This window comes from Cherax quadricarinatus, chromosome 17 (assembly GCF_038502225.1).
Source record: "Cherax quadricarinatus isolate ZL_2023a chromosome 17, ASM3850222v1, whole genome shotgun sequence".
NCBI lineage: Eukaryota > Metazoa > Arthropoda > Malacostraca > Decapoda > Parastacidae > Cherax > Cherax quadricarinatus.
In genome coordinates, this window is record NC_091308.1 from 47,055,474 (window position 1) to 47,069,834 (window position 14,361).

At 43.5% G+C, this 14,361-nt stretch overlaps 1 protein-coding gene across 1 annotated transcript in view; it reads right to left on the reverse strand.

Moving 5' to 3' along the window:
* Positions 1 to 10,608, reverse strand: part of LOC138852834 (uncharacterized) — a 73,263-nt gene extending 62,655 nt beyond the window's left edge. Inside the window, exons 1-2 of the mRNA XM_070086006.1 lie at positions 10,475 to 10,608; positions 382 to 451 (exon numbers count right to left, since the gene is read on the reverse strand). Coding sequence (XP_069942107.1) covers positions 382 to 451; positions 10,475 to 10,608 — 204 coding nt within the window. The remainder of the gene's footprint in view (positions 1 to 381; positions 452 to 10,474) is intronic.
* Positions 10,609 to 14,361: the final 3,753 nt, after the last annotated feature.

Genomic DNA, 14,361 nt, shown 5'->3' on the forward strand with positions numbered 1-14,361 from the left:
CACCACACATTGCTCTCAGACACATCTCCACTGCCTCCAGCCTTCTTGTTGCAACATTCACAACCCATGCTTCACACCCATGTAAGAGCGTTGGTATAACTATATTTTCATACATTTCCCTCTTTGCTTCCATGGATAATGTATTTTGCAAAAAAATTGATTGAGTTACCGACAATATGTTGGGTAAAAGGACCCAAGTGCAACTAATGAGACATTTTGAAGCAACGTTTCGCCTTCCAGGAGTTTTGTCAAGCAGTTTCGGCTTGACAAAGCTCCTGGGGAGTGAAACGTTGCCACAGTGAAATGTCGCATTAGTTACATTTGTGTTCTTTTATCCAACAATTTCTTTTGTCTCCACAGACTCCTCAGCACTCCACTCACCTTCTCATCAATTCTATGATTCACTTCATCTTTCATAGACCCATGTGCTGACGAGTCAACTCCCAAATATCTGAACACATTCACTTCCTCTATACTCAATCCAATTGTATATCCAATCTTTCATTACCTATTTTTTTTGCTATTCTTATCACCTTGCTCTTTCCAATGTTCACTTTTAACTTCCATCTTTTACATATCCCCCAAATTCGTCCACCAAGCTCTGCAATTTTTCTTCAGAATCTCCCAAAAGCACAGTATCATCAGCAAAAAGCACCTGTGACAACTCCCGCTTTGTGTCAGATTCCTTCTTTCAATCCTACAGGTATCCCGTGGCCTGGTAGGCAACACTCGCCTCACACGCTGAGTGTGAGGAGAGTGTGGAAACATTGGGCATGTTTCTTTACATCTGTTGCCCCGTTCACCTAACAAATAAGTAGGTGCTTGGGTGTTGACTGGTGTGGGTCCTATTCTGGGGGACAAGATTTAAGGACCCCAGTGGAGACGGTCCTCGATGACACTGACTGACATGGGTTATCCTGGGTGGCTAACCCTCCGAGGTTAAAGATAAGATTTTGTTCGGATTTTTAACATCTTGTCAACACCCGAGCATTTACTTCTTACAACCCCATCTGTAAATGTATTGAACAACCACGGTGACATCACGCATCCCTGTCTAAGGCCTACTTTTACGGGAAAATATCTCCCTCTTATACATGCTCTAACCTGAGCCTCACTATCCTTATAAAAACTCTTAACTTATTAATTATTATTATTATTATTAGTAGTAGTAGTAGTGGTAGTAGTTGGGGTAGTAATGGTGGTAGTACATAAGAGCAAAACAACTGAAGAACACTGTCGATCTAATCAGTGGTCCAAACAGGGCAAGACTTGTGAAAGAGAATTGAGAGTGAATTGTATTCCAAGGCTGTGGTAGAGAATTGAAGTACGTCTACTGGCATAAGCTAGGAAATAAAAGAAAGACGAATATCTGACGACAGGAACAGCAACAACAAAAAAATGCAGAACGCAAGCCAATAGGAAAGGATAAGAGGAGACAAAGATTAGGTCCAGTGACGAGTGAACTGAAGACTGGAACACTTGGCAGTGAAAAAAGGCAGGTACCTAGGAAACAAAGCTAGGACTCAGGTTAGAAATGATATGCCTAAGGGGTGATTCGAGAAAGAAGTGCCTTTGAAGGCTAGAAGAAGGGTATCTAGTTTTAACAGAGACCAGTTCGTAGGATGGCTGTAATCTCTGACATGACAGAAAAGAGCACTGTGGGTCTCTGCGCAAAACGAGTACATTTTGTCAGTTTCGCCAGAGTACTGGAAAAGAGGAGCAAGACATGGAATAGACACCGGAAACATCAGTGACAGAGGGAGAAGGATGAACACGATTACTGCAAACAAAGGATATTAGTCTGGTGAGAAGCAAGTTTGCTATCCACAGAACGGAGACTGTTAAAATTTTGAAGACTGGAGTTGTAGGGAAGACAAAGAACAAGCTTCCACACGAGAAGTGTATTTGAGAGAGGAAAAAGGAGGTCCATTTAAAATGAAAGTGGGAAAAAACACTCGTGATTTGACCTGACCTCTGCCGCCTTCTCTCATTTTCTCAAGACATGGCCTTAGCCTTTTATTTACCTTTCTAAGCTCCCGGCTTTCCTCTTTCCTGCTTTCTTTTTTTTATTCAAGTTTGTGCCACTTGGCCCACTACATTTCTTCTCTGCGTCTCCGGGGACTGGTGTTAGTGTTAGGGTGCTTCAGTCTCCACTGCCTTGGAATGTAATTTACTCTCATTACTCTATCGTTAGTCCTGCTCGACTTGAGCCATTAAATCTCTAGCAGCACTCCGCTCTGCTGCTGCTGTTGTTACTCTTATTATTACTGCCATTATTATTACTATTATTATTGTTAGGCAAATGCACACAGATGCCGCTAATGTGACACATTAGTGTGGCAACGTTTCGCTCTCCAGGAGCTTTGTTATAAACTTTACAAGGACAAAAAGGGTATATATATACCTGGAGTATAATTAGAGAGGGTTTCGGGGGTCAACGCCCCCGCGGCTCGGTCTGTGACCAGACCTCTCGGTGGATCAGGGTCTGATCAACTAGGGTGTTACTGCTGGTCACACGTTAACAGATGTACGAACCACAGCCTGGCTGATCAGGTACTGACTTCAGGTGCCTGTCCAGCGCCTTCTTGAAGACAGTCGGGGGTCTATTGGTAATCCCTCTTATGTATGCTGGGAAGCAGATGAACGGTCTTGGGCCCCTGGCACTTACTGTGTTGCCTCTGCTTTTTATTGGGGAAATGTTGCATCTTCTGCCGTGTCTTTTGATATCGTAGGGAGTGATTTTCGTGTGCAAGTTTGATGCTAATCCCTCTAAGATTTTCAAAGTGTATATTATCATGCATCTTTCTCGCCTGCGTTCCAAGGAATACAAATCAAGAGACTTCAACCGTTTCCAGTAATTTAGGTGCTTTATCGTACCTATGTGTGCTATGAAAGTTCCTCTGTACTTTCTCCAGGTCAGCAATTTCGCCTGCGTTGAAGGAGGCAGTTAGTTACAGCAGTATTCCAGCCTAAATGGAACAAAGCGATTTGAAGAGAATCATCAAGGGCTTGGCGTCCCTAGTTTTGAAGGTTCTCATTATCCATGCCATCATTTTACTATCAGATAAGGTAGATACATTGTTGCAGTTTTTGAGGGCGAGATCCTCTGATATTGTCACTCCCAGGTCCTTCACATTACTTTTTCGCCTAATTGTGTTGTTAGAATTTGTTTCATGCTTTGATACAGATTTAATTGCATCAAGTTTTCCATATCTGAGTAATTGAAACTTCTCTTCATTGAACTTCAGATTTTTTTCTGCTGGCAGTTTAAAGATTTGGTTGTTAGGTAAGACACATATGCAAGAGTTAGACAACTTTATTCCGAAACGTTTCGCCTTCACAGTAGGCTTCTTCAGTCGAATACAGAAACTAGGCAGGAACAGTAGAGATGTGAAGACGATGTAATCAGTCCATCACCCTTGTAGTCGTAGAATTTGAGGTTGTCAGTCCCTCGGCCAAAGATTTGGTTGATGTCCACTTGGAGTCTGCAGTGTCTTCGATGGAGGTCACTGTCATGGCAATTCGGGTGTCATCCGCAAAGGAAGACACGGTGCAGTGACTTACATATCTGTCAGTTATGAGGATGAACAGGATGGGGACCAGTACTGTACCTTGTGGAACACAGATTTTCACCGTAGCCGCCTCAGGCTTTAAAAACCATACCCCGGCCGGGATTGAACCCGCGGTCAGAGAGTCTCAAAACTCCAGACCGTTTGCAATCGTGTCATTACGATTTCGTGAGTCATGTACTCAGGCTTTACTTTCTTTACTATTACTCTTTATGCTATATTTGTTAGTAAGTTATAGTTCCATATTGGTATAGGTACCATGTGAGGTGAAAGGTAGTAGTAATAGTATTAGTAGCAGGAGTATAGTAATAGTGGCAATAGTAGTAGTAGCAGGAGTATAGTAATAGTGGCAATAGTAGTAGTAGCAGGAGTATAGTAATGACAATAGTAGTAGTAGCAGGAGTATAGTAATAGTGGCAATAGTAGTAGTAGTAGCAGCAGTAGTAGTAATAGTAGTAATGGTGGTAGTAGCAGCAGTAGTAGTAGTAATAGCAGTAGTAATAGTGGCAGTAGTAATAGCAGTAGTAATGGTAGTAGTAGTAGCAGCAGTAGTAGTAATAGCAGTAGTAATGGTAGTAGTAGTAGCAGTAGTAGTAATAGCAGTAGTAATGGTAGTAGTAGTAGCAGTAGTAGTAGCAGCAGTAGTAATAGCAGTAATGGTAGTAGCAGTAGTAGTAATAGCAATAGTAGTAATGGTAGTAGTAGCAGCAGTAGTAACGGTAGTAGTAGCAGCAGTAGTAACGGTAGTAGCAGCAGCAGTAGTAGTAATAGCAATAGTAGTAATGGTAGTAGTAGCAGCAGTAGTAGTAATAGCAGCAGTAGTAATGGTAGTAGTAGCAGTAGTAGTAATAGCAGTAGTAATAGTGGTAGTAGTAGTAATAGTAATGGTAGTAGTAGTAGTAGCAGCAGCAGTAATGGTAGTAGTAGCAGCAGTAATGGTGGTAGCAATAGTAGTAATAGCAGCAGTAGTAATAGTGGTAGTAGTAATAGCAGCAGTAGTAATGGTGGTAGTAGTAGCAGCAGTAGTAATAGTAGTAGCAATAGTATTAATAGTAATAGTAGTAGTAGTAGCAATAGCAGTAATAGCAGCAGTAGTAATGGTAGTAGTAATAGCAGCAGCAGCAGTAGTAGTAAGAACATAAGAACATAAGAACGAAGGAACACTGCAGAAGGCCTACTGGCCCATGCGAGGCAGGTCCAAGTCCCTACCGGCTTAAGCCAATGCACCCAACCTAGTCAGGTCAGGTCACATTGACTCAAGGGAGGAACACGGCAACCGACCCGTTAGCACAAGCTATCAGGTCTAACTCACACCCACCCACATCTACTCATGTATTTATCCAACCTATTTTTAAAGCTACACAACGTTCTGGCCTCTATAACGGTACTTGGGAGTTTGTTCCACTCATCCACAACTCTATTACCAAACCAGTACTTTCCTATATCCCTCCTGAATCTGAATTTTTCCAACTTAAAACCATTGCTGCGAGTCCTGTCTAGGCTAGATATTATCAGCACACTATTTACATCCCCTTTATTTATTCCTGTCTTCCACTTATAAACCTCAATCATATCCCCCCTAATTCTACGTCTTTCTAGAGAGTGCAGTTTCAGGGCCCTTAGTCTATCCTCATAGGGAAGGTTTCTGATACATGGGATCATCTTTGTCATCCTCCTTTGTACATTTTCCAGAGAATTTATATCCATTCTGTAATACGGTGACCAAAACTGTGCAGCATAATCTAAATGAGGCCTAACCAAGGATGTATAGAGTTGAAGAACAACCTGAGGACTCCTATTATTTATGCTTCTTGATATGAAGCCAAGGATTCTATTAGCTTTATTGCGAACACTTATGCACTGTTGTCTTGGTTTCAGATTACTGCTAACCAGAACTCCTAAATCTTTTTCGCAATCCGTAATATTAAGATCTACATTATTTAGTTTATATGTGGCATGGTTATTGTCCTGTCCAACATTTAGAACTTTGCATTTGTCTATATTAAACTGCATCTGCCACTTCTCCGACCACTGCATCAGTCTATTCAAATCTTCCTGGAGTGCTCGAATGTCCTCGTCAGAATGAATTCGACGGCCTATTTTGGTGTCATCGGCAAACTTGCCGATGTCGCTCTTTATGCCCTCATCTATGTCGTTTATGTAGATTGTGAACAGCAGGGGGCCCAACACTGACCCCTGTGGAACACCGCTCGTGACGCTTCCCCACTCTGATTTCTCCCCATTTATGCAAACTCTCTGCTGCCTATTTGTCAACCATGCCTCTATCCAGGAAAAAATTTCTCCTCCTATTCCATGTGCTTTAATTTTCCTCAATAGTCTCTGATGTGGGACCCTGTCAAAAGCCTTACTGAAGTCCATATACACAATATCATATTCGTTACCATGATCTACCTCCTCAAATACCTTAGTGAAAAAAGTTAATAAATTCGTAAGGCAGGAACGTCCCTTTGTAAAACCATGCTGAGATTCGTTGATTAATTTATGCTTTTCAAGGTGGCTACGAACTGCCTCGGCAATTATTGATTCCATAAATTTTCCCACTATGGAGGTTAGGCTTATTGGTCTATAGTTCGAAGCTAAGGACCTGTCACCTGTTTTGAAAATAGGTATCACATTTGCCATTTTCCACTTATCTGGCACCATGCCAGTTTGTAGTGATATGTTGAAAAGATTAGCCAAAGGTGTGCTAAGCTCCTCTTTACATTCCTTTAGAACCCTTGCATACAGTTCATCAGGGCCTGGGGATTTGTTAGGTTTTAATTTATCTATTTGCCTAAGGACCATGTCACTTGTGACCCTAATAGAGCACAGTTTATTATCGTCCTGTTCTACATAATTTATCATTACTGGAATATCACTGGTATCCTCCTGTGTAAAAACTGAGAGGAAGTATGTGTTAAAAATTCTACACATTTCCTTATCACTGTCAGTGAGCTGACCCGAGGAACTTTTGAGTGGGCCTATCTTGTCCCTGATCTTACTTCTGTATACCTGAAAGAATCCTTTTGGGTTAGTCTTCGATTCTCTTGCAACTTTAACCTCATAATCTCTTTTTGCTTTTCTAATTCCCTTTTTTATTTCTCTCTTTAACTGAATATATCGATTTCTTAATTGCCCCTCTCCTCTTTTGATTTGCCTATATATGCCTCTCTTTTGACCAATCAGATATTTTAATCTATTGTTCATCCATTTAGGATCATTTTTGTTTGATCTGATTTCCCTATTTGGAACATAATTTGACTGAGCAGCTAGAACTATGCCCTGGAAAGCATCATATCGGCAACCATCACCACCTACCTGACCCCTAGTCAGGTCATTCCAGTTCAGCCCACCTAAGTAATTTTTCAGTCCTATGAAATCAGCCAAGCGAAAGTCAGGGACGGAGACTTGATTGCCATTATTAGGGGAATTCCATGATATGTTAAAACTGAGTGATTTGTGATCACTCTCCCCAAGCTCATCATTAACCTCAAGATTATTAATTAGTGTTTCCCTACTGGCAAGAACCAAGTCAAGGAGGTTATTTCCCCTAGTTGGCTCTGTCACAAACTGTTTTAAAAAACAATCCTGGATCGTATCAAGAAAGTCACCCGACTCTAAATTTCCTGTCAAATTGCTCCAGTCAATCTGTCTATAGTTGAAATCTCCCATTAGCACAACATTTTCGTATGTAGATGCCTTACGAATTTCGTCCCATAGAAGTTTACTGCACTCCCTATCAAGATTTGGGGCCCTGTAAATCACACCCAAAATTAGTTTTTCTCGGCCCTCGAGAAGCTGTAACCAAACAGATTCAGTGGCTGACGCTTCTAATTTAATATCTTGTCTAACACAACAATTTAAATTGTCTCTGACATACATCGCTACTCCACCACCTTTCCTGTTGACCCTGTCAGTGTGGAATAATTTATAGCCTTGTATGTGACATTCAGATGGCATCTCTCTATCTTTCAGATTGAGCCAGGTCTCTGTTATAGCAATAATATCTATGTTTCCTGCACTTGCAATTAATCTTAGCTCATCTATCTTATTTCTAACACTCCTGCTATTAGTATAGTAAACCTTAAGGGAGCTAGTCCCTTGCTGCCCTCTGCTGTCCCCCTTTGTTTTCTGACCTGTTCTATTGTCTTTATTTATAACTTCATGCTGAATGCCTTTTATACATTTACTGTTTCCAACCCTAGTGTTGCAACCTGCTTGTTTCCCACACACACCCATACCTCTATCTTCCATCAGTTTAAAATCATAGGCATTTCACCAATGGCCTTCTCAATCGAGTCTGCAAGTGCTACCACCCCTGCCCCAGAGAGATGAACCCCATCCCTTGCATACATATCATGTTTGCCATAAAAGTTGTTCCAGTTGTCAATGAATGGGATTTTATTTAAAACGTCATGTACAAATATACATAAGTACATATATCAATATGTAACATTAACACTGGTGATAAACAATAAACATTCACTACACAATCTACTGAATAAACACATACATAAAGACATTAAAATAAACTTAACACAACGTACAGACTGCTTCTACGTACGTTGTTTCACAAGTACACAAGGTTCATAGATATAGTGGAACCTAATCATTATTGCTTACACTCCCCCCCCCAACAAAGAATACATTCTACATTCCCCTGCTACTTAAAATTAACAAATAACTTGAACAAGGACAACATCAATAACACAATATATAAACACACAACAATCCAGGCAACACCTGACACTATGCTATATACAAGTTTTTAAAACATATCACAATTCAAGAAGGAATAAAGGTATAATAATAAATTACAACCTCAACACAATAATAATGCATCAAGCTTAATGATAATCTCCCATAATACAACTCGCAACTAATTACACAATACCTACAAATGCATTAAGAAACCTGTGCTACAACACACGTGACCCATCATCCCCCCCCCCACACACACACACACACACACACACACACACACATATATTGAAAACTAACCCCATCACCAATCTGAATAATCATGACATTAATTATTCTCAATTTAGGAATATCATGACACGTGTCACGTGAGGAAAGAGAATTTACAATACCTTAAATAAGACAAACACATGTGAATATTGCATTTCAAAACACACGTATACAACTACCAATGAAGTTGGTATTACCGTTAATGACTTAAACTTAATACACATTAATTACCCCCCCCTCCTCACCCCGAAATATGACCGTTATCACCAACTTGTTGGCTTGCATCCTAACTTGACATTTATGAATAAACCTAAGTGGTAATTATATAAGTATTGGTGAAACAGTAACACCAAAGACACAGTACATTTAATAACAAATATTAACATATGGGAAACTTGACCAAGTCTTACACATTGACACTTCAACCCGGTTAAGATACACATCTAGTGCTTAACAAGTCCAGGAACATTGCCACAGTGAAGGTCAACCAATCCTTAATCACAACAGCGTATCTAAGGCGCACGCAGGCACAGACAGCCACAACTTTGTATGTGCCGTTACACATCCCATACGCAACAGTTTTATACATATTCGCACGTTACATTATCCCAACACTCGCGCACATTCTTTGCAACTGTCGACCCCAAGGAGGCGACCCCGTTTCTACCCCTGACATCGCCATCCTACAGAAGCATTTACCATCCCTACCCTGCCCCTCCCACCTGATTTACAAATCTAATAAAACCTCTAACGTAAGTTCTCTATATCCCTCTGAGAAAGCCCGCTCCCACCTTCTCCCATAAATTTCCCTGTTACGGCACAACGTTTTATGAAACGTAACCGCTAAAACCCGCCTCTTCACCTCACTAACCCCTTTCCCCCTCATTCCTCACGATATGTATATTTAATCTACCATAATGTACCCCACAGCCCTAATGATACTCTCATCCAATCCCCCCACGTCAAGACTCAAAGCTCTCAGAACAGAAATCCCTTTACCCCCAATCTTACGGAGTACCCTACTCAACCAACCCCTGACGCTACCCATCCCCTCACAAAAATATACAACATGAAACGACGACTCCTCACCTTCACATATTCCACCCCCCCTCAACCACACGTCTATCCCTCAGAACCACACCCGACGGCAAAATCCCGTGCAGAAACCGATACATTACGTCACGTGCTCGTGGTTGTAACCTCGTCCTACTTAACCTATTCCATATACTTCCCCATGTATACATGGGGAAAATTCCCTCTACAGGTGCCACAACCCTCCCCACCAACAATCGACACATCGCACCTATTTTGACCTTCCCCGGATCTCGAGCCCACGCCATAGCCCTCAAAACAGTTTCACACTCCCGCAACTCCACTCCCGAATACATTCGTTTCAATCTTTCATGGATCCTGACCAGATCCCCCCCCCCACCCACACCACCTCCCTTTTAATAAAGACACATTTGACCCTCCTCTTTAAGGCCAGCAAACCCAACCCCCCCCTGCCACACAGGTAACATTACCACGTCCCTTTTAAGCCAATCACATCCCGAGCCCCACAAAAATTTAAAAACTCTCCTAAGTATGTCTGCTATCGCCGTCAGTGTTAATGGGAACACGGCCGCCACGTGCCATACCTTACTATACAGTAAGACATTAATGACAATGGCACGCTGTACAAGGGTCAAATCGGCCCTGAATCCTATCCACCAACCTAATCGAGTTTTCCCTGCACGCTACATCCAGATCCTCTGCATAGATGAGACCACAAATTTTTAACAAATTCACCCGCCTCCCCACCACTGAACTACCCCACTCAACCCTCCCACCCCAAGCTCCTAACCCCATGACTATGGACTTTTATGAATTCACTCTCATACCAGTTGCATCCGAGAACAATTGTACTGTATGCCCCATTCAGGGCAACACCATACACCTCATAGTCCTGGATACCATACGTCTCCCTAATGATGGTCGGGAGTAACACCTGCGCTGAAGAGGGTGAAATTGCCCCACGAAGCAGCACTATACCGATGGTATTTACGCGCCTCCTCACACTCAGTGCCATGTTGGTACAAGGTAGCTCGCCTGAAAACAGCAGAGGGGTGCAGAGCACAACCACACTACCGTGATCAGGCAACGAATGCTGAACTAATGTAGGTGTGTAATGTTGTGACTTGAAAGATAATTCACGGAGGAACCAATATATCCCCTATAATTTCTTTATTTAAATCGGTTGAGTAAAATGTAATTGTAGTAATGGGTCACATTCGCCGCTTGACCTGAGCAGAGTGCGGACGTGTGACTACTGCCCTCTGCTGACCATTGGAGGAGACTTATATTTTCACAACATGGCGCAGTCTGTGAGGAGGAGTTTGCACACGGTGTGCCTTGAATTGGTGCGTGGTGCAATAACGCCTAAGTCTGCACAAGTGCTTTTACCGCAAATTATCCGTGACACCTGTGGTGTTGCGGAACAAGAACTGTATGGTGTGGCGCTAAATGGTGCCTATCGTATTTTTGTCAAGTTGAGATCAGCTGGAGCGTATGAACGGCTGGTTGACAAGTACCAGGACAGGAGCGTGGACGTTAATTCAGCGATACGTGTTCGACTCGTCGACGTGTCTAGGCATTACACATGGGTGAAAGTCCGAAATGTGCCATTTGAGGTGTACGAGACTGATCTGCGGAATGTATTTGAACAGTATGGACCTGTACACCTGGCTATGGCTGGTAAATGGACGGATGGGGCGTATGCCGGCTTGCCGGATGGTACGTTCACGCTCAAGATGACGTTGAGGCATTCCATCCCGTCTTAGGTCATACTGGACGCATTTAGGACGCAGGTAATGGTGTACTACGCTGGGCAGCAGAAGACGTGTAGGTTATGTGGTGCATATGACCATATGGCGGCCCAGTGTGGGAGATGGCAGCGGAGACAGGAACTAGGTAGTGAGATGGTGAAAGAGCCAGAACCGGAGGTGGGTCATGCTGATGAGTCACCTGTACATAGAAGTGGCACTACCTGGAGTGAGGAAGTGGAGTGTGAGCTGCCACTGGTGTGTACCAGCCCATCACTGTCACAGTGGGAAGTGAGGCATCTGCCTTGGAGAACGGGAAGACTGTGCAGATTGGTGAAGTGCGGGTAGAGGGAGGCCTACTGGTGAACGTGAAGGAAAAATCCTTTGAGAAGGTTTCTGAGGATAACTTGAGAATGGTGAGGAGTACTGTTCAGATTGAAGATGAGCAACTTGGAAGATTGGCGAACATGGCAGATGACTCACCAGGAGTGGTGGAAGTGATTGAGGTGAATGCTGAGATTCACAGGGAGGCATCCAGTGAGTTGGAAATGGATGCAGAGAGTGTCAACCGTAAGAGGGCGGCGACATATTCCGACTCGGATGATGTTTTGACCCCGGCACAGAGACCGGGGAAAAAGCCGTGGGTTGATGTGGTGCGTGGGAGCTCTAAAGGTACGCCTGGTCCGGTGTTGGATCAGGGGAAGCCACAAGTGGGCAGTGGAGAGAAAAGTGGAAGAAGCAGACACACTGGAAGCGTGTCAGTGAAAGGTGAAATGGGGCAGAGGGTGAAATCACATAAGTAGGTTTCCGGTGCATGACAGTGAATATTAATGGATTGTGTGCGAGTGAGAAGCGTCTGTGGGTAAAGGGATTTTTACGACGTTATGCTATAGACATTGTTTTTGTGCAGGAACATAATTTCAAGCTGGGAAGGGAATTGGAGGTGGATGGGTACAGTGTGTTTGTGATGTATTCGGAGCGAATGAAGGGAGGGGTGGGAATCCTGATCCGTGAGACGAGCCCGTTTGTTGTTCTTAGGAGTGAAGGGGGGAGGGTCGTTTGTTAAGAATAGATGGGTGGTGGAGAGGTGAGAGGATGGCAGTAGTTTGTGTGTATGTGCCGGCTGAGAATGATGTAAGGGTAAAGAATGAATTTGTGAATAACGTATTGGTATATTATTTGCGGTCATTACCGTCAGTGACAATAGTTGGTGGCGACTGGAACTGTGTGGTGCGAAGGAAGGATGTGGAACCGAGAGGGGCAGGGTGTTTTTTGGCAGGTTTAGGGGATCTATTGAGAGGTGTGGGATTGAGGGATATAGTTCATGGAGGGGATTGCGAGATAGAGCACACATTTCATAGAAAGGGATATGCTGCACGATTAGATAGGTTGTATGTGACAAGGGGAGTGAGGGTGACGCGGGTGCAGACGGTGAATGTCGTTTATTCAGATCATAGGGCGGTTTATACTGATTTAAATTGGGACGGTTTGCCTAAGAGATATTTGGGGTACTGGAAGCTGAATGTACGACTACTGGGTGAGGAGGTGGAGGGCGGGGATTTTGAAAGTTTGTGGGAGGACTTATGGGGTGGGGGTAAGAATGCAAGCGATTTATTGGGGTGGTGGGATGGGGTTGCGAAGAGGAGGATCAGGCAATATTATGTGTGAAAGGGAAAGAATGAGGCATGGATGACATATGGGCTTCAACAGTATTTAGAGGGGCGGTTGCAGGGTTGTTATGAGAGGGGTGCTGTGGAAGGTGTGTATCCACTGGAGGAAATTGAAGCGTTTAAGTGGCAGATAAGAGATATGCACAATGAGAGATTTGATGAGGCGAGGGTGCAAGGTGGGTTAGAGGAGGCGATTTGGGGTGACAGGCCATCAGCCTGTGTGTTACGGGGCCAGCGGAGACGCAGGTTGGCAATGGAAATTGATAAGCTGGTAGTACACGAGAACTTAGGTGGGTATATGAAGGGTCAGGAGTTGCGAACTACTGAGGGTATGAGTGGTTTTATGGATAGTTGGTTTGGAAAATATTTGCAGAGTGTTGGAGTGAACGGTGAGGATTTAGAGAGATTGGGAGAGAATGTATCTTGTGTGCTGAGTGGAAGTGATCGTATGGCATTGGGAGGGGATATTGAAGAGGGGGAGGTATGGAGAGCTTTGGAGAATATGGCGAGAGGTAAAGCGCCAGGTATAGATTGGTTACCTTGTGAATTCTATGTGAAGCATTGGAGTGTGTTGAAGGATTTTTTAGTGAACCTGATGAATGTGATGAAAAGTGAGGGGAGGATGGACGAGTTGCAGCGTACTGCAGTAGTAGTATTGATTCCAAAAGGGGAAGGCCCTACTACAGTGCAGAACTACAGGGCATTGTCGTTATGTGCTGATTATAAGATATTCGCAAAAATCTTGGGGAACAGGCTGAAGTGCGTGATAGAGTTGTTGCGAGAGGTCAGTATGGGGTGCCTGGGAGGACGATGTATGAGGGACATCGAATAATAAAAGATTTTGTGGAAAGTATGGAGGGGGAGAATAAAGGGGGGGGAGGTGTCTTAGCATTGGATTGGCAGGCTGCGTATGATTGCGTAGAACGAGAGGCACTGTGGCATATCTTACAGAGGCAGGGTTTTGGGGAAGAGATGGTGCGTTGGATTGAGACTTTGTATAATAGGGTAGGTGTATGTGTGCAGGTGAATGGGAAATTGGGTGAGTGGGTTTCAATGGGTAGAGGCATAAGGCAGGGTTGTCCTCTGTCTCAACTGTTGTTTGCTTGTATGCAGGACCCTTTTTACAGGGCAGTGGGGAAATGTTTAGGGGTGGATCGTGGTGTGGAGAATGGAGGGATGGGAATAATAGGGTATGTGGATGATACAACAATTCTAATGAGCAGGGAGGAAAGTTTACATGAGGTGGAGGATGTAATTGGTGGTTTTGAAGGAGTTACAGGTTTAAAAGTGAATGTGGAGAAATCGAAATTATTGGTCTTAGGGAATTGGGTAGGGAGGGCGTGATGGGAA